Below are 27,716 nucleotides of genomic sequence, written 5' to 3'. Positions count from 1 at the left end.
CCTCAAATTGTATTTGTCCCTGTCTTCTCTCAGGAGATACAGTTGAAGTCTGAAGTTTACATACAATTTAGGTTCGTTAGAGTCATTAAAACTCATTTTTCAACCACTCCACAAATGTCTTGTTAACAAACTATAGTTTTGGCAAGTAGGTTAGGACATCTACTTTGTGCATGACACAAGTCATTTTCCCAACAATTGTTTACAGACAGATTATTTCACCTATAATTCACTGTATCACAATTCCAGTTGGTCAGAAGTTTACATACACTAAGTTGACCCTGCCTTTAAACAGCTTGGAAAATTCCAGAAAAATATGACATGGCTTTAGAAGCTTCTGATAGGCTAATTGACATCATTTGAGTCAATTGAAGGTGTACCTGTGGATGTATTTCAAGGCCTACCTTCAAACTCAGTGCAAATCAATCCCAGAACAACAGCAAAGGATCTTGTGAAGATGCTGGAGGAAACAGGTACAAAAGTATCTATATCCACAGTAAAACAAGTCCTATATCGACATAACCTGAAAGGCCGCTCAGCAAGGAAGAAGCCACTGCTCCAAAACCACCATAAAAAAGCCAGACTATAGTTTGCAACTGCACATGGGGACAAACATTGTACTTTTTGGAGAAATGTCCTCTGGTCTGATGAAACAAAAATAGAACTGTTTGGCCATAATGACCATTGTTATGTTTGGAGGAAAAAAGGGGAGGCTTGCAAGCCGAAGAACACCATCCCAACCGTGAAGCACGGGGGTGGCAGCATCATGTTGTGGGGGTGCTTTTGCTGCAGGAGGGACTGGTGCACATCACAAAATAGATGGCATCATGAGATAGGAAAATGATGTGGATATATTGAAGCAACATCTCAAGACATCAGTCAGGAAGTTAAAGCTTGGTTGCAAATGGGTCTTCCAAATGGAGAATGACCCAAAGCATACTTCCAAAGTTGTGGCAAAATGGCTTAAGGACAACAAAGTCAACATATTGGAGTGGCCATCACAAAGCCCTGACCTCAAACCTATAGAACATTTGTGGGCAGAACTGAAAAAGTTTTTGTGAGCAAGGAGGCCTACAAACCTGACTCAGTTACACCAGTTCTGTCAGGAGGAATTGTCCAAAATTCACCCAACTTATTGTGGGAAGCATGTGGAAGGCTACCCGAAACGTTTGACTCAAGTTAAACAATTTAAAGGCAATGCTACCAAATACTAATAGAGTGTATGTAAACTTCTGACCCACTGGGAATGTGATGAAAGAAATAAAAGCTGAAATAAATCATCCTCTCTATTATTATTCTGACATTTCACATTCTTAAAATAAAGTGGTGATCCTAACTGAATAAAAAAAGCTATAGATGTTGGAAAATGACGGTGAGTGTGCAATGACTAGCTCAAAGTCAGGTACAACAACCTCCCTCTCCTTGAATTCTACAAAAATGTACGCTAGCCCCGAGCAATTTCATGTTCTGAGGAGACATGCACTTAAATGTGCATCTGTGAGCAGTTCTTTTCCAAAATGACTCTCGATTCTGCTTAATTCTCAAGTGACTCAATTCTCAAATGACTCTCGATTCCGCTCAATTCTCAAGTGACTCAATTCTAAAATGTCTCTCGATTCCGCTCAATTCTCAAGTGACTCAATTCTCAAATGTCTCTCGATTCCGCTCAATTCTCAAGTGACTGGGCTGAGGCAGGGTTGAGACTGATGTAGAAGGCAGGGTTGAGATTGATGGAGAAGACAGGGTTGAGATTGATGTAGAAGACAGGGCTGAGGCAGGGCTGAGACTGATGTAGAAGGCAGGGTTGAGACTGATGTAGAAGGCAGGGTTGAGACTGATGTAGAAGGCAGGGCTGAGACTGATGTAGAAGGCAGGGCTGAGACTGATGTAGAAGGTAGGGCTGAGCCTCCCATTGTAACCTACTGTACTGTCATTCCTTAAAATGACTTAATCACACCTTCCTGGGTGATAATCAAAGGCATATTAACCCTGATGGAGAAGTTCTAGACAGAAGAGAACAGAAGAGTCAGGACAGCTTTCAGAGAAACATCCTTATCCGTCTGTCCATCTGTGTGTTACTGCGGAGTGTGTGTGTGTGTGTGTGTGTGTGTGTGTGTGTGTGTTGCTGCTAAGTACTTTTCCTACGATGCCGTAAGCAGACAGGCAGGGGAAAGGAAAATCCTTTTCAACCAGGGTCTAATATTTAATATGCATATATTCTTATCTGATAATGGTGCACGCGCACACGCGCACACACACACACACAACCTCTCCCCAGCAAACAGAGAACATTCCCGCAAAGATTCCAATTAAGTTCTAGTCCTGTGTGACTCAGTTGGTAGGGCACTGCAGAGAGTCTGCTAAATGACTCACTACTGTAGTGGCTCTGGATAAGATAGTATAAGGTGCATAAAATTGAGCACATGGCCATGCAATCTCAATAGACAAACATTGGCAGTAGAATGGCCTTACTGAAGAGCTCAGTGAGTTTCAACGTGGCACCGTCATAGGATGCCACCTTTCAAACAAGTCAGTTCGTCAATTTTCTGCCCTGGTAGAGCTGCCAAAGGGTCAACTGTAAGTGCTGTTATTGTGAAGTGGAAACGTCTAGGAGCAACAACGGCTCTGCCGTGAAGTGGTAGGCCACACAAGCTCACAGAACGGGACCGCCGAGTGGTGAAGCGTGTAGCGTGCAAAAAATGGTCGGTTGCAACACTCACTACCGAGTTCCAAACAGTCTCTCGAAGCAACTTCAGGACAACAAGTATTGTAAAAGATTGGGAACATTGTATAAATCATCCACACAACTGGGCAGTTCTTGTGTTTTGGGAACATTGTATAAATCATCTACACAACTGGACAGTTCTTGTGTTTTGGGAACATTGTATGAATCATCCACACAACTGGGCAGTTCTTGTGTTTTGGGAACATTGTATAAATCATCCACACAACTGGATAGTTCTTGTGTTTTGGGAACATTGTATAAATCATCCACACAACTGGACAGTTCTTATGTTTTGGGAACATTGTATAAATCATCCACACAACTGGATAGTTCTTGTGTTTTGGGAACATTGTATAAATCATCCACACAACTGGACAGTTCTTATGTTTTGGGAACATTGTATAAATCATCCACACAACTGGATAGTTCTTGTGTTTTGGGAACATTGTATAAATCATCCACACAACTGGGCAGTTCTTATGTTTTGGGAACATTGTATAAATCATCCACACAACTGGATAGTTCTTGTGTTTTGGGAACATTGTATAAATCATCCACACAACTGGGCAGTTCTTGTGTTTTGGGAACATTGTATGAATCATCCACACAACTGGATAGTTCTTGTGTTTTGGGAACATATATTTTGTAATGTCCCTACAATGTTCTCACCAGACTGTTCCCCACAACCTAATGAAACATTCTGGGGACCGTTAAATAACCGATGACAGATGCTGTTCTGGGAACTATCTTGCAATGTCAGGCGAATGTTTTATTCAAACATTGTATCAGCTCAATTGGACAGTTTTTTTTTTGTGTGTGTGTTTTATGGGAACATTTTCTGCAACCTAACAAATGTTCTGGGAACATTTGGTTTGCTGGGTCCTGATGATGGCCTTAAACTGAATGGTGCTTGGAGAGGGAAATTATTTAACACATTCGCTGCTGGCCCACCTTGTATTATCAATTTACGCTTGGAAATGTTGGTTGTGTGTGTGTGTGTGTGTGTGTGTGTGTGTGTGTGTGTGTGTGTGTGTGTGTGTGTGTGTGTGTGTGTGTGTGTGTGTGTGTGTGTGTGTGTGTGAGCACCACGTATTATGAATGTACGTCTGAAGGCGTAACAACAGATTACAAATGACCACATTAAAGGGCAGAGACGAGGGGGGGGGGGGGGTGGAGAGACGAGGGGGGGGCGGGGTAGAGAGAGGGGAGGGGCGGGGTAGAGAGAGGGAGGGGAGGGGCGGGGTAGAGAGAGGGAGGGGAGAGATGGGGTGGGGGGGTAGAGAGAGGGAGGGGAGAGATGGGGTGGGGGGGTAGAGAGAGGGAGACGGAGGGGGGGGGTAGAGAGAGGGAGGGGAGAGATGGGATGGGGGGGTAGAGAGAGGGAGACGGATGGGGGGCAGGGTAGAGAGAGGGAGGGGAGAGATGGGGTAGGGGGGTAGAGAGAGGGAGACGGAGGGGGGGGTAGAGAGAGGGAGGGGAGAGATGGGGTGGGGGGGTAGAGAGAGGGAGGGGAGAGATGGGATGGGGGGGTAGAGAGAGGGAGACGGAGGGGGGGGTAGAGAGAGGGAGGGGAGAGATGGGGTGGGGGGGTAGAGAGAGGGAGGGGAGAGATGGGGTGGGGGTAGAGAGAGGGAGATGGAGACGGGGGGGGGGTAGAAAGAGGGAGACGGAGACGGAGGGGGGGGGGGTAGAGAGAGGGAGGGGAGAGATGGGGTGGGGGGGTAGAGAGGGAGGGGAGAGATGGGGTGGGGGGGTAGAGAGAGGGAGACGGAGGGGGGGGGTAGAGAGAGGGAGGGGAGAGATGGGATGGGGGGGTAGAGAGAGGGAGACGGATGGGGGGCAGGGTAGAGAGAGGGAGGGGAGAGATGGGGTAGGGGGGTAGAGAGAGGGAGACGGAGGGGGGGGTAGAGAGAGGGAGGGGAGAGATGGGGTGGGGGGGTAGAGAGAGGGAGGGGAGAGATGGGGTGGGGGGGTAGAGAGAGGGAGACGGAGGGGGGGGGTAGAGAGAGGGAGGGAGAGATGGGATGGGGGGGTAGAGAGAGGGAGACGGATGGGGGGCAGGGTAGAGAGAGGGAGGGGAGAGATGGGGTAGGGGGGGTAGAGAGAGGGAGACGGAGGGGGGGGTAGAGAGAGGGAGGGGAGAGATGGGGTGGGGGGGTAGAGAGAGGGAGGGGAGATGGGATGGGGGGGTAGAGAGAGGGAGACGGAGGGGGGGGGTAGAGAGAGGGAGGGGAGAGATGGGGTGGGGGGGTAGAGAGAGGGAGGGGAGAGATGGGGTGGGGGGTAGAGAGAGGGAGATGGAGACGGGGGGGGGGTAGAAAGAGGGAGACGGAGACGGAGGGGGGGGGGGTAGAGAGAGGGAGGGGAGAGATGGGGTGGGGGGGTAGAGAGGGAGGGGAGAGATGGGGTGGGGGGGTAGAGAGAGGGAGACGGAGGGGGAGGGGGAGGGGGGGTAGAGGGAGGGGGGAGAGACAAGGGGGGTAGAGAGAGGGAGGGGAGAGACAGGGGGGGTAGAGACAGGGGGGGTAGAGAGAGAGGGGAGAGACAGGGGGGGTAGAGAGAGGGAGGGGAGAGACAGGGGCGGTAGAGAGAGGGAGGGGAGAAACAGGGGGGGTAGAGAGAAGGAGGGGAGAGACAGGGGGGGCAGAGAGAGGGGGGGTAGAGAGAGGGAGGGGGGGTAGATGGAAGGGAGAGACGGGAGGGTAGAGAGAGGGAGGGGAGAGACGGAGGGGGGGTAGAGGGAGGGGGGAGAGACAGAGGGGGGGTAGAGAGAGGGAGGGGGAGACGGAGGGGGGGGGGGGGTAGAGGGAGGGGGGGAGAGACAGAGGGGGGTAGAGAGAGGGAGGGGGAGACGGAGGGGGTAGAGAGAGGGAGGGGGGAGACGGAGGGGGGGTGGAGAGAGGGAGGGGAGAGACGGAAGGAGGGATGGGCAGGGAGAAGTGCTCTTAGGGATTCAGGTACAACAGCAGGACACACATCATAGGGGTCATTACAGACACTACAGAGGTACTAACACTGCTACCGTCAGCCCAGCGTCTTAATCCACCGGTTTTACTGTTACCGTAGCTCCAACTTACTGCAATAGATTCATTCTGATGTTCTCAAGTTGTATGGTTGTCTCTGAATTACACGTGAGCTGTCTCTCCTTATCACTAACACTGCTTTATGTATAAGTCCCGTTCGTACCATAAAGCACCAGAACCTCAGTTTCCCCCGGCAACCCATTAGCCTTCCCTCTACTCAGTCCAGGCCATCTCTTATTCACTCCATCTCTTATTCACTCCATCTCTTATTCAAATAAGGAAGACATACAAGTTTAAAATAAGGGCCAATGTCTGTCTGTGTCTGTGTGTGTGTGTGTCTGTGTGTCTGTGTCTGTGTGTGGTTCTGTCTGTGTCTCTGTGTGTTTGTGTGTGTGTGTCTGTTTGTCTCTGTGTGTGGCCCCTCACGACTCCCGTGCCAGCCACCTTCTCCCTTCGAGAGGGACCAAGGCAGCGAATGAGCGCAATGACCTTTGCGTCCATGTAGCTAGTTGTGTGTGTGTGTGTGTGTGTGTGTGTGTGTGTGTGTGTGTGTGTGTGTGTGTGTGCGCGCGTGTGTGGGCTGGCTGGTGTGTGTACTTACATCAACGTAATTTGCATTAATGTAATCAGAGTTCTGCTCTCCCTCCAGGGGCTGAAGTCTGACTCGGGAGTGATCATCTGGAAGAGAGGAGGAGAGGAACCTGTTCAGAATGAATCACGTTAATCAAGGAGGATGGGATACAGAGAGAGATGAAGAAGAGGGAGGAGGAGAGAGAAAGGTAGGAAGAGAAAGGAGAGGGAGGATGAAGAGAGAGAGGTAGGAAGAGAAAGGAGAGGGAGGAGAGAGGGGTAGGAAGAGAAAAGATAGGGAGGAGAGGGAGGAGGATAGGGAGAGGTAGGAAGAGAAATAATATGGAGGAGGAAGAGAGTTCATTTTAGTTGTTTATTTCACTTTTGTATATTATCTACCTCACTTGCTTTGGCAATGTTAACACATGTTTCCCATGCCAATAAAGCCCCTTGAATTGAATTGAGAGGTAGGAAGAGAAAGGAGAGGGAGAGAGGAGGAGATGGAGAGGGAGAGAGATCGGAAGAGGAAGGAGTGGGAGAAATGTAGGACGAGAAAGGAGTGGGAGGTGGAGAAGAAGAGGGAGAAATGTAGGATGTGAAAGGTGTGGGAGGAGGAGAAGAGGGAGAAATGTTGGACGAGAAAGGAGTGGGGGAAGGAGAAGGAGAGGGAGAAACATATGCAAACTGACATTGTGGTGTAACAGTATGCTTACTGAGGAGGTCACCAATGAAGGCATGAAGCTCAAACATAAATACTCGGCATACACCACTTTATCAAAAATAAAAAGCAGTCTTCAAGACTGTTAGACACGGATTATACGCCCCATATCATATCATATCGTCAGCAGAGCCAAGGTCTTAGACCAGACAATCCCAATGAGAAAGAATCAAGTAATAACTCTGTCCAGGGTGGGGTGCTGATGAAATTTAACTTCCTTATATTATAAAATACATTTTACCCCATGGATAAATATGAGTCTTCAGGTTCTGAATGGTCAGGGATTTTGGGCCACTCCTCCCTACAGAAGAGCTCTGTTGACCAAAACCTTGAATTAACACGAGCTGAATAACATGTGAAAGGCTTTTTAGAAAATATCAAGTTCACAGTAAAGTTGATATTTCAGTCAGATGCTTGTTTTTGGTTAGAAATCTTCTGGAAAGAACTAGAATTTCCCAATAATATGAATAGTATATATATAAATATATATATATAGTATATACAGTGGGGAGAACAAGTATTTGATACACTGCCGATTTTGCAAGTTTTCCTATTTACAAAGCATGTAGAGGTCTGTCATTTTTATCGTATGCAAATTCATTACTTAAGAAAATCATACAATGTGATTTTCTGGATTTTTGTTTTAGATTCCGTCTCTCACAGTGGAGGTGTACCTATGATAAAAAAAGGAAAATCAGCAGTGTATCAAATATTTGTTCTCCCCACTGTGTGTATACAAGGAGGAATGGGAAAAAAATTCAGTCTCTCGATGTGCAAAACTGATAGAGACATACCCCAAGCGACTTACAGCTGTAATCGCAGCAAAAGGTGGCGCTACAAAGTATTCACTTAAGGGGGCTGAATAATTTTGCACGCCCAATTTTTCAGTTTTTGATTTGTTAAAAAAGTTTGAAATATCCAATAAATGTCGTTCCACTTCATGATTGTGTCCCACTTGTTGTTGATTCTTCACAAAAAAATACAGTTTTATATCTTTATGTTTGAAGCCTGAAATGTGGCAAAAGGTCGCAAAGTTCAAGGGGGCCGAATACTTTCGCAAGGCACTGTATATATATATATATACACACTGCTAAAAAAATAAAGGGAACACTAAAATAACACATCCTAGATCTGAATGAATGAAATATTAATATTAAATACTTTTTACTTTACATAGTTGAATGTGCTGACAACAAAATCACACAAAAATTATCAATGGAAATCAAACTTATCAACCCATGGAGGGTCTGGATTTGGAGTCACACTCAAAATTAAAGTGGAAAACCACACTACAGGCTGATCCAACTTTGATGTAATGTCCTTAAAACAAGTCAAAATGAGGCTCAGTAGTGTGTGTGGTCTCCACGTGCCTGTATGACCTCCCTACAACGCCTGGGCATGCTCCTGATGAGGTGGCGGATGGTCTCCTGAGGGATCTCCTCCCAGACCTGGACTAAAGCATCCGCCAACTCCTGGACAGTCTGTGGTGCAACGTGGCATCAGTGGATGGAGCGAGACATGATGTCCCAGATGTGCTCAATTGGATTCAGGTCTGGGGAACGGGCGGGCCAGTCCATAGCATCAATGCCTTCCTCTTGCAGGAACTGCTGACACACTCCAGCCACATGAGGTCTAGCATTGTCTTGCATTAGGAGGAACCCAGGGCCAACCACACCAGCATATGGTCTCACAAGGGGTCTGAGGATCTCATCTCGGTACCTAATGGCAGTCAGGCTACCTCTGGCGAGCACATGGAGGGCTGTGCACCCCCCCCAAAGAAATGCCACCCCACACCATGACTGACCCACCGCCAAACCGGTCGTGCTGGAGGATGTTGCAGGCAGCAGAACGTTCTCCACGGCGTCTCCAGACTCTTTCACGTCTGTCACATGTGCTCAGTGTGAACCTGCATTCATCTGTGAAGAGCACAGGGCGCCAGTGGCGAATTTGCCAATCTTGGTGTTCTCTGGCAAATGCCAAACGTCCTGCACGGTGTTGGGCTGTAAGCACAACCCCCACCTGTGGACGTCAGGCCCTCATACCACCGTCATGGAGTCTGTTTCTGACCGTTTGAGCAGACACATGCACATTTGTGGCCTGCTGGAGGTCATTTTGCAGGGCTCTGGCAGTGCTCCTCCTTGCCCTCCTACGGCCTCCTCCACGTCTCCTGATGTACTGGCCTGTCTCCTGGTAGCGCCTCCATGCTCTGGACACTACGCTGACAGACACAGCAAACCTTCTTGCCACAGCTCGCATTGATGTGCCATCCTGGATGAGCTGCACTACCTGAGCCACTTGTGTGGGTTGTAGACTCCGTCTCATGCTACCACTAGAGTGAAAAGCACCGCCAGCATTCAAAAGTGACCAAAACATCAGCCAGGAAACATAGGAACTGAGAAGTGGTCTTTGGTCACCCCCTGCAGAACCACTCCTTTATTAGGGGTGTCTTGCTAATTGCCTATCATTTCCACCTGTTGTCTATCCCATTTGCACAACAGCATGTGACATTTATTGTCAATCGGTGTTGCTTCCTAAGTTGACAGTTTGATTTCACAGAAGTGTGATTGACTTGGAGTTACATTGTGTTGTTTAAGTGTTCCCTTTATTTTTTTGAGCAGTATATATATATATACTAAAATACTACATGGTCGTGTCTCTAAATCTAACCTCTATATTGATTTATGTCCTGTGGACTCTAGAAGAAAGATGTTCAACGGTGTCAGATGTTTTATTCTCTGGCCTCCAATAATAGATTATCACAGAGACGTTTGGACCATTGGTTTTCTTAGATCTACACAATTAACTTTTTATTTTACCCGTTGGTCAAAAGATGCATTTTTGATTGGACACCCTAATATAATATAGATTCATATTGATCAGAGAGGAGATAGAGAGACGAGACAAGTCTATAATATAGATTCATATTGATCAGAGAGGAGATAGAGAGACGAGACCAGTCTATAATATAGATTATTGATCAGAGAGGAGAGAGAGAGACCAGTCTATAATATAGATTATTGATCAGAGAGGAGAGAGAGAGACCAGTCTATAATATCAGATAATGCTTTATACACACACGCAATAATGTTCCCATATCGGTTCTTCATCCGGTTCTCATCTTTCTTCGCGGAGTCCCATGGCGCTGACTGCCCCTCAAAGAAGCTCTGAAGAGAGGGAGGAAAAGAGGGAGACAAAGAGAGGGAGGAAAAGAACAGAGGGAAGAGGACATGAGATGTGATGTCAAGTGTCAAGCCTTTAAATGATAATACCAAGTTAAAGAACAAAATATTCTCTGTCAGCTCCTAAAAATTGACATATTGGAACGACAGAAAGGAGGTAAAGAGCAAGACAGGAAGGAGACAGAGAAGGAGACAGAGAAGGAGAGAGAGAGAGAGAGAGAGAGAGAGAGAGAGAGAGACTGAAAAGAGAGAGAGAGAGAGGGAGAGAGACTGAAGAGAGAGAGAGGGAGAGAGACTGAAAAGAGAGAGAGAGAGACTGAAAAGAGAGAGCGAGAGAGAGACTGAAAAGAGAGAGAGAGACTGAAAAGAGAAAGAGAGAGACTGAAAAGAGAGAGAGAGAGAGAGACTGAAAAGAGAGAGAGAGAGACTGAAAAGAGAGAGAAAGATAGGAGATAGGGAGAGTGAAGAGAGAGAGAGAAAGAGAGAGGTGGGGAGCGAGAGAGAGCGAGAGAGAGGTTCCGTAATTCTGAGAGGGGGTTGTATCCACATCATTATTAGACATGAGAAGGCAACGGGAAGAGAAAGGTTCCTGGGGATTCATGTCAAACAGAGAGCCCATTAGGATGTCACAGAGCGTGTGTCACGCTCAAATAGCTCCCCCAGCGTCACACTACCACAGCAGACAAAAAAAGAGCCCATGTCTGTCTGTCTACCCCTCAGCCTGTCTGTCTACCCCTCAGCCTGTCTGTCTACCCCTCAGCCTGTCTGTCTACCCCTCAGCCTGTCTGTCTACCCCTCAGCCTGTCTGTCTACCCCTCAGCCTGTCTGTCTACCCCTCAGCCTGTCTGTCTACCCCTCAGCCTGTCTGTCTACCCCTCAGCCTGTCTGTCTACCCCTCAGCCTGTCTGTCTACCCCTCAGCCTGTCTGTCTACCCCTCAGCCTGTCTGCCCGTCTGTCTGTCCGTTTTCTGTCAGTCAGTCTGTCTGCCCACCTCCCTCTCTCTCCATGTATCCATCCGTCTGTCCGTCTGTCTGCCCCTCACCCTGTCTGTCTGAAGGACTCAGTCATTCAGTTCAGGGAGAATAAAGCCTCATCTTCAGATCCACAGCACTCAGATGACTGGCTCATGAAATATGAATATCTCTCTCTCTCTCTGTGGGGAGTTCTCCAAACTGATCCTATACCAGGCACAATTAAGACAAATTATGAAAACACACCAGCCTCACTGCAAACTGCAGTTCACAAGGGTTTGGTGTGTGTGTGTGTGCGTGTTTGTCTTTGTCATTGTGTGTGTGTGTGTGTTTGTCTTTGTCTTTGTCATTGTGTGTGTGTGTGTGTTGGCTCCAAGGCAGTAGAACTCTGTAAACAAACCCATGTTATTGTTAATTTATTTTAGCAATCAACTCAGCTTATCCAAAAAATTACAACCCAATACATTTCCATTTCAACCCTGAACCCAGCCATGTAACAGCAGTTCAATATAGACTCCAGGAACACTGAACCCTGACCCCTGAACACTGAACTCAGCCACGTAACAGCAGTTCAATATAGACTCCTATAACCCTGAACCCTGACCCCTGAACCCAGCCACGCAACAGCAGTTCAATATAGACTCCTATAACCCTGACCCCTGAACCCAGCCATGTAACAGCAGTTCAATATAGACTCCTATAATCCTGAACCCTGAACCCAGCCACGTAACAGTAGTTCAATATAGACTCCTATAACCCTGAACCCTGACCCCTGAACCCAGCCACGTAACAGTAGTTCAATATAGACTCCTATAACCCTGAACCCTGACCCCTGAACCCAGCCACGTAACAGTAGTTCAATATAGACTCCTATAATCCTGAACCCTGACCCCAGCCACGTAACAGTAGTTCAATATAGACTCCTATAACCCTGAACCCTGACCCCTGAACCCAGCCACGTAACAGTAGTTCAATATAGACTCCTATAACCCTGAACCCTGACCCCTGAACCCAGCCACGTAACAGTAGTTCAATATAGACTCCTATAACCCTGAACCCTGACCCCTGAACCCAGCCACGTAACAGTAGTTCAATATAGACTCCAGGAACCCTGAACCCTGAACCCTGAACCCAGCCACGTTAAAGGAACTCTGGAAGGGCAATTCAGAATAATGCTCACAATGAATAATTAATATCCTGGCTTCTTTGAGCAGAAAGCTTTCCCTCTATTTCCCTTGATGTATTTTGAACCCAGAGACACTTTGTTAGCTGGAGAATAAAACCGGGCTTGAGAGTCTTGATCAATCATCGATGTTGCTGCTTCTCAGACGCCTCCATCTATCTACACACGGGCCGACTGACAGGTGCATTTGTCTACAAGATGGAAGCCTTTCCCTTTAAGAGAGACAGAACAGTGAGATGGAAACCTTTCCTTTAAGAGAGACAGGCAGCACAGTGAGATGGAAGCCTTCCCTTTAAGAGAGACAGGCAGCACAGTGAGATGGAAACCTTTCCTTTAAGAGAGACAGGCAGCACAGTGAGATGGAAACCTTTCCTTTAAGAGAGACAGGCAGCACAGTGAGATGGAAACCTTTCCTTTAAGAGAGACAGGCAGCACAGTGAGATGGAAACCTTTCCTTTAAGAGAGACAGGCAGCACAGTGAGCCAAGCGCCAGAATGGCAGGCAGGAGACTTCGACACATTAAAGTCCTGATAATTAGCCGTTTAGCCGTTGTTCTACTCTCTGTAACCCAGACGGCTACATGTTCATAATATATAATGCACTTTGACCAGGGACCTATAGGGCCCTAGTGCAGAATATAGGGGATATGGTTCCTGTTGACCAGGGACCTATAGGGCCCTAGTGCAGAATATAGGGGATATGGTTCCTGTTGACCAGGGACCTATAGGGCCCTAGTGCAGAATATAGGGGATATGGTTCCTGTTGACCAGGGACCTATAGGGCCCTAGTGCAGAATATAGGGGATATGGTTCCTGTTGACCAGGGACCTATAGGGCCCTAGTGCAGAATATAGGGGATATGGTTCCTGTTGACCAGGGACCTATAGGGCCCTAGTGCAGAATATAGGGGATATGGTTCCTGTTGACCAGGGACCTATAGGGCCCTAGTGCAGAATATAGGGGATATGGTTCCTGTTGACCAGGGACCTATAGGGCCCTAGTGCAGAATATAGGGGATATGGTTCCTGTTGACCAGGGACCTATAGGGCCCTAGTGCAGAATATAGGGGATATGGTTCCTGTTGACCAGGGACCTATAGGGCCCTAGTGCAGAATATAGGGGATATGGTTCCTGTTGACCAGGGACCTATAGGGCCCTAGTGCAGAATATAGGGGATATGGTTCCTGTTGACCAGGGACCTATAGGGCCCTAGTGCAGAATATAGGGGATATGGTTCCTGTTGACCAGGGACCTATAGGGCCCTAGTGCAGAATATAGGGGATATTGTTTCTGTTGACCAGGAAAATCTGTCCCTGTCTTCATGGGGTCAGACAGAAATCTGTCCCTGTCTTCATGGGGTCAGACAGAAATCTGTCCCTGTCTTCATGGGTCAGACAGAAATCTGTCCCTGTTTTCATGGGGTCAGACAGAAATCTGTCCCTGTTTTCATGGGGTCAGACAGAAATCTGTCCCTGTCTTCATGGGGTCAGACAGAAATCTGTCCCTGTCTTCATGGGGTCAGACATAAATCTGTCCCTGTTTTCATGGGGTCAGACAGAAATCTGTCCCTGTCTTCATGGGGTCAGACAGAAATCTGTCCCTGTCTTCATGGGGTCAGACAAGCTGAGATGGATATGTGTCTTCTAAATGGATTAGGAGGGAGATTTCCTCACAGCAGTGCATCTTGGGACAGGAGAGGAGAGAGAACGTGACGAAAGCAGCCCAATGTCATCCTCACTGTCTGTCACTGTCCTTCTGAAGGATACAGTGTTTCATAGCCGTATGAAGCCACCTAAACCAAACAAATCAGTTCACAGACAAAAGGACATCCTATTGTCAATGCATTGCACTTATTTTGGCCATGGTCACAAGTAGTGCCCTTTAAGGAAAAGGCTGCTATTCTGGCCATGGTCACAAGTAGTGCCCTATAAGGAAAAGGCTGCTATTCTGGCCATGGTCACAAGTAGTGCCCTTTAAGGAAAAGGCTGCTATTCTGGCCATGGTCACAAGTAGTGCCCTTTAAGGAAAAGGCTGCTATTCTGGCCATGGTCACAAGTAGTGCCCTTTAAGGAAAAGGCTGCTATTCTGGCCATGGTCACAAGTAGTGCCCTTTAAGGAAAAGGCTGCTATTCTGGCCATGGTCACAAGTAGTGCCCTATAAGGAAAAGGCTGCTATTCTGGCTATGGTCACAAGTAGTGTCCTTTAAGGAAAAGGCTGCTATTCTGGCCATGGTCACAAGTAGTGCCCTTTAAGGAAAAGGCTGCTATTCTGGCCATGGTCACAAGTAGTGCCCTTTAAGGAAAAGGCTGCTATTCTGGCCATGGTCACAAGTAGTGCCCTTTAAGGAAAAGGCTGCTATTCTGGCCATGGTCACAAGTAGTGCCCTATAAGGAAAAGGCTGCTATTCTGGCCATGGTCACAAGTAGTGCCCTTTAAGGAAAAGGCTGCTATTCTGGCCATGGTCACAAGTAGTGCCCTATAAGGAAAAGGCTGCTATTCTGGACACAGACATTTTCACTCTGAAGTCTACAGGGTTTAATGTCAATATAACACGATATAATAATATATAAAGTGCTCTAACAAGACAAATCATGGCCAAGACAACTGCTTGTCTTTGTTACATGGCGAACTTCATAATAGTTAGTTATAATGGACCAACGAAATGAACTCGCACTCTCTCCCCTTCTCGCACCCCCTCTCTCCCTCCCTCTCTGTCTGTCTCTGTCTCTCTGTCCTAACCTTCTCCCCCTCTCCCTCCCCCTCTCTCCCTGTCTCTCTTTCTGTCTCTGTCCTAACCTTCTCCCCTCTCCCTCCCCCTCTCTCCTTGTCTCTCTTTCTGTCTCTGTCCTAACCTTCTCCCCCTCTCACTATGTCTCCTCTCTATTTCTCTCCCTCCTCTCTATTTCTCTCTCTCTCCTCTCTATTTCTCTGCCTCCCTCTCTATTTCTCTGCCTCCCTCTATTTCTATCCCTCCTCTCTATTTCTCTCCCTCCTCTCTATTTCTCTCTCTCTCCTCTCTATTTCTCTCTCTCCTCTCTATTTCTCTCTCTCCTCTCTATTTCTCTCTCTCCTCTCTATTTCTCTCTCTCCTCTCCATTTCTCTCTTCTCCATTTCTCCTCTATTTCTCTCTCCTCTCTATTTCTCTATTTCTCTCCCTTATTTCTCTCTTCTCCATTTCTCTCTCTCCTCTCCATTTCTCTCTCTCCTCTCCATTTCTCTCTCTCCTCTCCATTTCTCTCTCTCCTCTCCATTTCTCTCTCCTCTCCATTTCTCTCTCCTCTCCATTTCTCTCTCTCCTCTCCATTTCTCTCTCTCCTCTCCATTTCTCTCTCTCCTCTCCATTTCTCTCTCTCCTCTCCATTTCTCTCTCTCCTCTCTATTTCTCTCTCCTCTCTATTTCTCTCTCTCCTCTCTATTTTTCTCGCCTCTCTATTTCTCTCCCTCTCCTCTCTATTTCTCTCTCTCTCCTCTCCTCTCTATTTCTCTCCCTCCCTCTGTCTCTCTGACAGTCTTTCTTCAATCCCCTTTTTTTTATATATATTTGACAATACCCAGTATGACAAGGACAGGGTAGTCAATATTGATAGAGCAAGAGGAGATGTAGAGAGTCTGTGGAGGGCAGACAGAGTACTCAGAAACAGCACCAATAGTAGAACGAACAAGAAACTCAAACATTAAAAATAAATAAAGTTAGTGTTTCTGCTGCTATTGCAGTTGTCTCTCTCTCCTCTTCATCGGTCTCTGAGATAATGTACCACTGCAGTCCTATTAAATGCTTTAATTGCAAGACTATTTACAATATCCCCCTATCCCAGCGTAGTCCTCGTCTGTCTGTGTGAGTAATCATAGCAGTGGGAGATGCGTCCCAAATGAAACACTATTGCCTATATAGTGAACCCTATGGGCCCTGGACAAAAGAAGTGCACTATAAAGGGAATATGGTTCCATTTGGGATGCAAGTGTGTGTGAATACAACCACCTTAAACACACAGTAATGATGTGGAGGTTACGGGGGATACACAGACAGTACAGGGACAACAGAACAGCAGCATGGTTACTGGGGATACACAGACAGTACAGGGACAACAGAACAGCAGCATGGTTACTGGGGATACACAGACAGTGACAGGGACAACAGAACAGCAGCATGGTTACTGGGGATACAGAGACAGTACAGGGACAACAGAACAGCAGCATGGTTACTGGGGATACACAGACAGTACAGGGACAACAGAACAGCAGCATGGTTACTGGGGATACACAGACAGTACAGGGACAACAGAACAGCAGCATGGTTACTGGGGATACACAGACAGTACAGTGACAACAGAACAGCGGCATGGTTACTGGGGATACACAGACAGTACAGTACAGGGACAACAGAACAGCAGCATGGTTACTGGGGATAAACAGACAGTACAGGGACAACAAAATAGCAGCATGGTTACTGGGGATACACAGACAGTACAGGGACAACAGAACAGCAGCATGGTTACTGGGGATACACAGACAGTACAGGGACAACAGAACAGCAGCATGGTTACTGGGGATACACAGACAGTACAGGGAAAGTGAAAACAGAACAGCAGCATGGTTACTGGGGATACACAGACAGTACAGGGAAAACAGAACAGCAGCATGGTTACTGGGGATACACAGACAGTACAGTGACAACAGAACAGCAGCATGGTTACTGGGGATACACAGACAGTACAGTGACAACAGAACAGCAGCATGGTTACTGGGGATACGCAGACAGTACAGTGACAACAGAACAGCAGCATGGTTACTGGGGATACACAGACAGTACAGTGACAACAGAACAGCAGCATGGTTACTGGGGATACACAGACAGTACAGTGACAACATAATAGCAGCATGGTTACTGGGGATACACAGACAGTACAGTGACAACATAATAGCAGCATGGTTACTGGGGATACACAGACAGTACAGAGAAGGAAGAAAGAGGAGAGCGAGAACAGAAGAGAGAATTGGAATAATTTAGTGAGTTCCCCTGGTATGAATTAATAATTTAGTGAAGTCCCCTGGATAGACTGGTCAGTTAGACTGGTCAGTTAGACTGGTCAGTTAGACTGGTCAGTTAGACTGGTCAGTTAAACTGGTCACAGTGCTGAGAACAGGCTCCTTAGTAAGACGGTTCTGTTGAGTTCTTCCGGGTTCTCCTTAAGAATGTACCTTAGAACCCTTGGGAAACTACAACAGAGAACCTATTGTACTAAAGAGTGCTGACAGACCGATACACAATGCTGAACAACACGGGCCATGCAATACTTACTCTGTCACGGCTCATATCAAATAGCACTTGATAAAAAGCATACATAGTGACATAGTTACTTCCCAGGGAAGCAGCATTCACCGACTAGTGTCAACATGCAACACAACAGATGACATATAGGGCTGGTTTCTCAGACTTAGATTAGACTTATCTTGGACTAAATTATTCTCCATTCGAGGGATATTTTTCCCCCTGGAATAGGCTTAACCAGTGTCTGGGAAACCAGTCCAAACTGATGTACAGTATCATAATAAAGCTAGGGTTTGATTTAGTTTCAGGTTATATCAGGTTATATTTATTTATTTATTATGTTTATTTCACCTTTATTTAACCAGGTAGACCATATCACCTTTATTTAACCAGGTAGGCCAGATCACCTTTATTTAACCAGGTAGGCCAGATCACCTTTATTTAACCAGGTAGGCCAGATCACCTTTATTTAACCAGGTAGGCCAGATCACCTTTATTTAACCAGGTAGACCAGATCACCTTTATTTAACCAGGTAGGCCAGATCACCTTTATTTAACCAGGTAGGCCAGATCACCTTTATTTAACCAGGTAGACCAGATCACCTTTATTTAACCAGGTAGACCAGATCACCTTTATTTAACCAGGTAGACCAGATCACCTTTATTTAACCAGGTAGACCAGTTCACCTTTATTTAACCAGGTAGACCAGATCACCTTTATTTAACCAGGTAGACCAGATCACCTTTATTTAAACCAGGTAGGCCAGTTGAGAACAAGTTCTCAATTACACCTGCGACCCGGCCGAGGTCTGGCTACGTCAGCTACAATAGAGTTTGCAAAGTTGAACCAATTGATATTTACCATTATACACACTTTAGGAAGCTTTCTAGATGTTATTTTGATCGACTGCACATCTCAATGTCTTGAGATGAAGAAGGAAAACATTCCATTGTCGCATTTCTCAAGGCTACAACATGACCTAACGTAGCCTTTTCATCCCACCATCATGCTGGCAAGAACCAGCCAGCAAGACTATAATCCCACCAACATGCTGGCCAGAACCAGCCAGCAAGACTATAATCCCACCAACATGTGATGCCAGAACCAGCCAGCAAGACTATAATCCCACCAACATGTGATGCCAGAACCAGCCAGCAAGACTATAATCCCACCAACATGTGATGCCAGAACCAGCCAGCAAGACCATAATCCCACCAACATGTGATGCCTGTGAATCCCTGTGTTTTAAGGGGATAGTCTGTGAGGCAGGTTGGATCCCTGTGTTTTAAGGGGATAGTCTGTGAGGCAGGTTGGATCCCTGTGTTTTAAGGGGATAGTCTGTGAGGCAGGTTGACTCCCTGTGTTTTAAGGGGATAGTCTGTGAGGCAGGTTGACTCCCTGTGTCTTAATACTCTGTGAGGCAGGTTGGATCCCTGCCGGGCCCAGCTAGCGTAACGAGGGGAAATGAGAATGAGGCTCCGCTTGCCTCGACTCGACTCGTTTGGGTGTCAGAGAGAAAGAGGCAGGGTGTCAGAGAGAAAGAGGCAGGGTGTCAGAGAGACAGAGGCAGGGTGTCAGAGAGACAGAGGCAGGGTGTAAGAGAGAAAGAGGCAGAGTGTCAGAGAAAAAGAGGCAGAGTGTCAGAGAGAAAGAGTCAGGGTGTCAGAGAGAAAGAGTCAGGGTGTCAGAGAGAAAGAGTCAGGGTGTCAGAGAGAAAGAGTCAGGGTGTCAGAGAGAAAGAGGCAGTGTCAGAGAGACAGAGGCAGAGTGTCAGAGAGACAGAGGCAGAGTGTCAGAGAGACACAGTGGCAGTCTGTCTCTGTGTCCAGAGCCCTATTCCCTATATAGTGCACTACTATAGACCAGAGCCCTATTCCCTATATAGTGCACTACTATAGACCAGAGCCCTATTCCCTATATAGTGCACTACTATAGACCAGAGCCCTATTCCCTATTTAGTGCACTTCTTTAGACCAGAGTCCTATTCCCTATATAGTGAAACGACTATAGACCAGGGCCAATAGGGTGATCTGGTTAAACGTAGTGCACTATACAGGGAATAGTGTGCCATTTGAGACGTATCCTAGGGGACGAATTAAAACTCAATATAATGCAAGAATTAAAAAGTGCCATCTATTTACAATGACGTAGTCTCCATTTCTTTAAATCGGAATTGAAATTAATTTACGGAATCTGAATTGTAGGAGTGAGAGCAGCGGACAAGGTAGAAGAAAATGGAACCGACACAGTGAGCTCAAGGTGAAAGGTGAAAGGTGAAAGGTGAAGTTGTGTCCCCCACACATTCAGTAACTTTCCCCTGTTCAATCAAGTCACATCACTAACTACTATAATGAAGGGAGAAAGGATGGATCCAGTTTTAAAGAGTTGGAACCCAAGGCACAGTGAGAAGAGGGGGTGGGGGGGGAGTGTCTCAATGAGCGGGAGGTGAAAGGTCAAAAGGTGAAAGTTGGTCCCACCTCGTACTCCTCCTTGAAGCCGTATCCTTCCGCACACTTCATCTGCGTGATGTGCTGCAGCAGGTCGGCTACTCTGATAGCAGGGTGGAGCTGGCCCGTCTGGTAGGGAGCGTCTACTGTCCCCTCCCTCTTTCTCAGGGAGTGGCCGTGAGACTGGACCAGACTACTGGTGTCACTGCAGCTACCACCACCACCCAGCGTCTGGCTGTCGTCTGGACAGATACAGAGAAGACGCAGGCAGGCAGGCAGGCAGGCACACACACACACACACACAGATACAAACACACAGATATACACACACACACAGATACAAACACACACACACAGATATACACACACACACACACAGATATACACACACACACACAGATATACACACAGATATACACACACACACACACACACACACACAGAGAGAGAGGAAACAGGAAGGAAGAGGAACAACAGGTCAGGATGGTGAACTCTGAGGCAACTCTTGGTAAAATACCAGGCATGGAAAAATCTACACATCTACAGTGCCTTGCGAAAGTATTCGGCCCCCTTGAACTTTGCGACCTTTTGCCACATTTCAGGCTTCAAACATAGATATAAAACTGTATTTTTTGTGAAGAATCAACAACAAGTGGGACACAATCATGAAGTGGAACGACATTTATTGGATATTTCAAACTTTTTTAACAAATCAAAAACTGAAAAATTGGGCGTGCAAAATTATTCAGCCCCCTTAAGTTAATACTTTGTAGCGCCACCTTTTGCTGCGATTACAGCTGTAAGTCGCTTGGGGTATGTCTCTATCAGTTTTGCATATCGAGAGACTGACATTTTTTCCCATTCCTCCTTGCAGAACAGCTCGAGCTCAGTGAGGTTGGATGGAGAGCATTTGTGAACAGCAGTTTTCAGTTCTTTCCACAGATTCTCGATTGGATTCAGGTCTGGACTTTGATTTGGCCATTCTAACACCTGGATATGTTTATTTTTTAACCATTCCATTGTAGATTTTGCTTTATGTTTTGGATCATTGTCTTGTTGGAAGACAAATCTCCATCCCAGTCTCAGGTATTTTGCAGACTCCATCAGGTTTTCTTCCAGAATGGTCCTGTATTTGGCTCCATCCATCTTCCCATCAATTTTAACCATCTTCCCTGTCCCTGCTGAAGAAAAGCAGGCCCAAACCATGATGCTGCCACCACCATGTTTGACAGTGGGGATGGTGTGTTCAGCTGTGTTGCTTTTACGCCAAACATAACGTTTTGCATTGTTGCCAAAAAGTTCAATTTGGGTTTCATCTGACCAGAGCACCTTCTTCCACATGTTTGGTGTGTCTCCCAGGTGGCTTGTGGCAAACTTTAAACAACACTTTTTATGGATATCTTTAAGAAATGGCTTTCTTCTTGCCACTCTTCCATAAAAGGCCAGATTTGTGCAATATACGACTGATTGTTGTCCTATGGACAGAGTCTCCCACCTCAGCTGTAGATCTCTGCAGTTCATCCAGAGTGATCATGGGCCTCTTGGCTGCATCTCTGATCAGTCTTCTCCTTGTATGAGCTGAAAGTTTAGAGGGACGGCCAGGTCTTGGTAGATTTGCAGTGGTCTGATACTCCTTCCATTTCAATATTATCGCTTGCACAGTGCTCCTTGGGATGTTTAAAGCTTGGGAAATATTTTTGTATCCAAATCCGGCTTTAAACTTCTTCACAACAGTATCTCGGACCTGCTTGGTGTGTTCCTTGTTCTTCATGATGCTCTCTGCGCTTTTGACGGACCTCTGAGACTATCACAGTGTAGGTGCATTTATACGGAGACTTGATTACACACAGGTGGATTGTATTTATCATCTTTAGTCATTTAGGTCAACATTGGATCATTCAGAGATCCTCACTGAACTTCTGGAGAGAGTTTGCTGCACTGAAAGTAAAGGGGCTGAATAATTTTGCACGCGTTTTTGATTTGTTAAAAAGGTTTGAAATATCCAATAAATGTCGTTCCACTTCATGATTGTGTCCCACTTGTTGTTGATTCTTCACAAAAAAATACAGTTTTATATCTTTATGTTTGAAGCCTGAAATGTGGCAAAAGGTCGCAAAGTTCAAGGGGGCCGAATACTTTCGCAAGGCACTGTACTTTAAACATAGAGAAGGAAAAACTCCTGGCCCTAGCCACAATGCAGTCATGTGATAAGAGAGAGATAATGGCTTAAAATAGAAACTCTGGTAGTGACACAACGGCTCAGTTCCAATATCCACACAAAATGTTGCTGTTTTAAAGCTAATTTCCTGCTATTCTACAGATTTTGACATGGCTATTATGCCTCGTTCTAATGCCATCTGAGTGACACTTAATAACAATACAATAAAATCAATGTGGGCCCCCACCCATGCCATGACATTTGGGGAATTACAGATTATCTCTGACTGTCTAGTTTCTTATTTCGATGATTGATAGATCTCAAAAGATGATTCTTGTGTATAAATGTATCGCTCCATTATCTCTTTATATCTGGTTTGATTCGGGGCAGGTGCGCCACAGCTAAATGCATATAGAGGAAACACTGATAATGCTTCGAGGGGAAGAGAGGATGCATTCTAAGTGATATGCTAGGTTGGCTATTGGAACGGGGTCGTAGGATGAGTGAATCTGGTGAGGAGGAGAAAGCTCAGAACACTGGGCTTATGATCGGTCTGATTCTGTGAATCAGAATTACTATGATGTGGGAAGAAGTATCTATTACTATGATGTGGGAAGAAGTATCTATTACTATGATGTGGGAAGTAGTCAGTAGTTCTACGATGTGGGAAGTAGTCAGTAGTTCTATGATGTGGGAAGTAGTCAGTAGTTCTATGATGTGGGAAGTAGTCAGTATTATTATGATGTGGGAAGTAGTCAGTATTATGATGTGGGAAGTAGTCAGTATTATTATGATGTGGGAAGTAGTCAGTATTATGATGATGTGGGAAGTAGTCAGTATTATTATGATGATGTGGGAAGTAGTCAGTATTATTATGATGATGTGGGAAGTAGTCAGTATTATGATGATGTGGGAAGTAGTCAGTATTATGATGATGTGGGAAGTAGTCAGTATTATTATGATGTGGGAAGTAGTCAGTATTATGATGATGTGGGAAGTAGTCAGTATTATTATGATGTGGGAAGTAGTCAGTATTATTATGATGTGGGAAGTAGTCAGTATTATGATGATGTGGGAAGTAGTCAGTATTATGATGATGTGGGAAGTAGTCAGTATTATTATGATGATGTGGGAAGTAGTCAGTATTATGATGATGTGGGAAGTAGTCAGTATTATGATGATGTGGGAAGTAGTCAGTATTATGATGATGTGGGAAGTAGTCAGTATTATTATGATGTGGGAAGTAGTCAGTATTATGATGATGTGGGAAGTAGTCAGTAGTTCTATGATGTGGGAAGTAGTCAGTATTATTATGATGTGGGAAGTAGTCAGTAGTTCTACGATGTGGGAAGTAGTCAGTATTATTATGATGTGGGAAGTAGTCAGTATTATTATGATGATGTGGGAAGTAGTCAGTATTATTATGATGATGTGGGAAGTAGTCAGTATTATGATGATGTGGGAAGTAGTCAGTATTATGATGATGTGGGAAGTAGTCAGTATTATGATGATGTGGGAAGTAGTCAGTATTATGATGATGTGGGAAGTAGTCAGTATTATTATGATGTGGGAAGTAGTCAGTATTATGATGATGTGGGAAGTAGTCAGTATTATTATGATGTGGGAAGTAGTCAGTATTATTATGATGTGGGAAGTAGTCAGTATTATTATGATGATGTGGGAAGTAGTCAGTATTATGATGATGTGGGAAGTAGTCAGTATTATGATGATGTGGGAAGTAGTCAGTATTATGATGATGTGGGAAGTAGTCAGTATTATGATGATGTGGGAAGTAGTCAGTATTATTATGATGTGGGAAGTAGTCAGTATTATGATGATGTGGGAAGTAGTCAGTATTATGATGATGTGGGAAGTAGTCAGTATTATTATGATGTGGCAAGTAGTCAGTAGTTCTACGATGTGGGAAGTAGTCAGTATTATTATGATGTGGGAAGTAGTCAGTATTATTATGATGATGTGGGAAGTAGTCAGTATTATGATGATGTGGGAAGTAGTCAGTATTATGATGATGTGGGAAGTAGTCAGTATTATTATGATGTGGGAAGTAGTCAGTATTATTATGATGTGGGAAGTAGTCAGTATTATTATGATGATGTGGGAAGTAGTCAGTATTATGATGATGTGGGAAGTAGTCAGTATTATGATGTGGGAAGTAGTCAGTATTATTATGATGTGGGAAGTAGTCAGTATTATGATGTGGGAAGTAGTCAGTATTATTATGATGATGTGGGAAGTAGTCAGTATTATTATGATGATGTGGGAAGTAGTCAGTATTATTATGATGATGTGGGAAGTAGTCAGTATTATTATGATGTGGGAAGTAGTCAGTATTATGATGATGTGGGAAGTAGTCAGTATTATTATGATGTGGGAAGTAGTCAGTATTATGATGATGTGGGAAGTAGTCAGTAGTTCTATGATGTGGGAAGTAGTCAGTATTATTATGATGTGGGAAGTAGTCAGTATTATGAAGATGTGGGAAGTAGTCAGTATTATGATGATGTGGGAAGTAGTCAGTATTATTATGATGATGTGGGAAGTAGTCAGTATTATGATGATGTGGGAAGTAGTCAGTATTATGATGATGTGGGAAGTAGTCAGTATTATGATGATGTGGGAAGTAGTCAGTATTATGATGATGTGGGAAGTAGTCAGTATTATGATGATGTGGGAAGTAGTCAGTATTATGATGATGTGGGAAGTAGTCAGTATTATGATGATGTGGGAAGTAGTCAGTATTATTATGATGTGGGAAGTAGTCAGTAGTTCTACGATGTGGGAAGTAGTCAGTATTATTATGATGTGGGAAGTAGTCAGTATTATTATGATGATGTGGGAAGTAGTCAGTATTATGATGATGTGGGAAGTAGTCAGTATTATGATGATGTGGGAAGTAGTCAGTATTATGATGATGTGGGAAGTAGTCAGTATTATGATGATGTGGGAAGTAGTCAGTATTATTATGATGTGGGAAGTAGTCAGTATTATTATGATGTGGGAAGTAGTCAGTATTATTATGATGTGGGAAGTAGTCAGTATTATTATGATGTGGGAAGTAGTCAGTATTATTATGATGTGGGAAGTAGTCAGTATTATTATGATGTGGGAAGTAGTCAGTATTATGATGATGTGGGAAGTAGTCAGTATTATGATGATGTGGGAAGTAGTCAGTATTATTATGATGTGGGAAGTAGTCAGTAGTTCTACGATGTGGGAAGTAGTCAGTATTATTATGATGTGGGAAGTAGTCAGTATTATTATGATGATGTGGGAAGTAGTCAGTATTATGATGATGTGGGAAGTAGTCAGTATTATTATGATGTGGGAAGTAGTCAGTATTATGATGATGTGGGAAGTAGTCAGTATTATTATGATGTGGGAAGTAGTCAGTATTATGATGATGTGGGAAGTAGTCAGTATTATGATGATGTGGGAAGTAGTCAGTATTATTATGATGTGGGAAGTAGTCAGTATTATGATGATGTGGGAAGTAGTCAGTATTATTATGATGTGGGAAGTAGTCAGTATTATTATGATGTGGGAAGTAGTCAGTATTATGATGATGTGGGAAGTAGTCAGTATTATTATGATGTGGGAAGTAGTCAGTATTATTATGATGATGTGGGAAGTAGTCAGTATTATGATGATGTGGGAAGTAGTCAGTATTATGATGATGTGGGAAGTAGTCAGTATTATGATGATGTGGGAAGTAGTCAGTATTATTATGATGTGGGAAGTAGTCAGTATTATGATGATGTGGGAAGTAGTCAGTATTATGATGATGTGGGAAGTAGTCAGTATTATTATGATGTGGCAAGTAGTCAGTAGTTCTACGATGTGGGAAGTAGTCAGTATTATTATGATGTGGGAAGTAGTCAGTATTATTATGATGATGTGGGAAGTAGTCAGTATTATGATGATGTGGGAAGTAGTCAGTATTATTATGATGTGGGAAGTAGTCAGTAGTTCTACGATGTGGGAAGTAGTCAGTATTATTATGATGTGGGAAGTAGTCAGTATTATTATGATGATGTGGGAAGTAGTCAGTATTATGATGATGTGGGAAGTAGTCAGTATTATGATGATGTGGGAAGTAGTCAGTATTATTATGATGTGGGAAGTAGTCAGTATTATGATGATGTGGGAAGTAGTCAGTATTATTATGATGTGGGAAGTAGTCAGTATTATGATGATGTGGGAAGTAGTCAGTATTATGATGATGTGGGAAGTAGTCAGTATTATTATGATGTGGGAAGTAGTCAGTATTATGATGATGTGGGAAGTAGTCAGTATTATTATGATGTGGGAAGTAGTCAGTATTATTATGATGTGGGAAGTAGTCAGTATTATGATGATGTGGGAAGTAGTCAGTATTATTATGATGTGGGAAGTAGTCAGTATTATTATGATGATGTGGGAAGTAGTCAGTATTATGATGATGTGGGAAGTAGTCAGTATTATGATGATGTGGGAAGTAGTCAGTATTATGATGATGTGGGAAGTAGTCAGTATTATTATGATGTGGGAAGTAGTCAGTATTATGATGATGTGGGAAGTAGTCAGTATTATGATGATGTGGGAAGTAGTCAGTATTATTATGATGTGGCAAGTAGTCAGTAGTTCTACGATGTGGGAAGTAGTCAGTATTATTATGATGTGGGAAGTAGTCAGTATTATTATGATGATGTGGGAAGTAGTCAGTATTATGATGATGTGGGAAGTAGTCAGTATTATGATGATGTGGGAAGTAGTCAGTATTATTATGATGTGGGAAGTAGTCAGTATTATTATGATGTGGGAAGTAGTCAGTATTATTATGATGATGTGGGAAGTAGTCAGTATTATGATGATGTGGGAAGTAGTCAGTATTATGATGTGGGAAGTAGTCAGTATTATTATGATGTGGGAAGTAGTCAGTATTATGATGTGGGAAGTAGTCAGTATTATTATGATGATGTGGGAAGTAGTCAGTATTATTATGATGATGTGGGAAGTAGTCAGTATTATTATGATGATGTGGGAAGTAGTCAGTATTATTATGATGTGGGAAGTAGTCAGTATTATGATGATGTGGGAAGTAGTCAGTATTATTATGATGTGGGAAGTAGTCAGTATTATGATGATGTGGGAAGTAGTCAGTAGTTCTATGATGTGGGAAGTAGTCAGTATTATTATGATGTGGGAAGTAGTCAGTATTATGAAGATGTGGGAAGTAGTCAGTATTATGATGATGTGGGAAGTAGTCAGTATTATTATGATGATGTGGGAAGTAGTCAGTATTATGATGATGTGGGAAGTAGTCAGTATTATGATGATGTGGGAAGTAGTCAGTATTATGATGATGTGGGAAGTAGTCAGTATTATGATGATGTGGGAAGTAGTCAGTATTATGATGATGTGGGAAGTAGTCAGTATTATGATGATGTGGGAAGTAGTCAGTATTATTATGATG

At 44.5% G+C, this 27,716-nt stretch overlaps 1 protein-coding gene across 1 annotated transcript in view; it reads right to left on the bottom strand.

Moving 5' to 3' along the window:
• The window catches only part of LOC118944840 (receptor-type tyrosine-protein phosphatase mu), a 539,275-nt gene that overhangs the window by 118,072 nt on the left and 393,487 nt on the right, over positions 1-27,716 (bottom strand). The window contains exons 21-23 of the mRNA XM_090225625.1: positions 20,116-20,327; positions 10,110-10,197; positions 6,347-6,423 (exon numbers count right to left, since the gene is read on the bottom strand). Coding sequence (XP_090081751.1) covers positions 6,347-6,423; positions 10,110-10,197; positions 20,116-20,327 — 377 coding nt within the window. The remainder of the gene's footprint in view (positions 1-6,346; positions 6,424-10,109; positions 10,198-20,115; positions 20,328-27,716) is intronic.

This window comes from Oncorhynchus mykiss, chromosome 28 (genome assembly GCF_057628025.1).
Source record: "Oncorhynchus mykiss isolate SJ-2025 chromosome 28, ASM5762802v1, whole genome shotgun sequence".
NCBI lineage: Eukaryota > Metazoa > Chordata > Actinopteri > Salmoniformes > Salmonidae > Oncorhynchus > Oncorhynchus mykiss.
The sequence above is the reverse complement of the archived record's forward strand: the minus strand, read 5'-3'. Positions and strand labels throughout refer to the sequence as shown.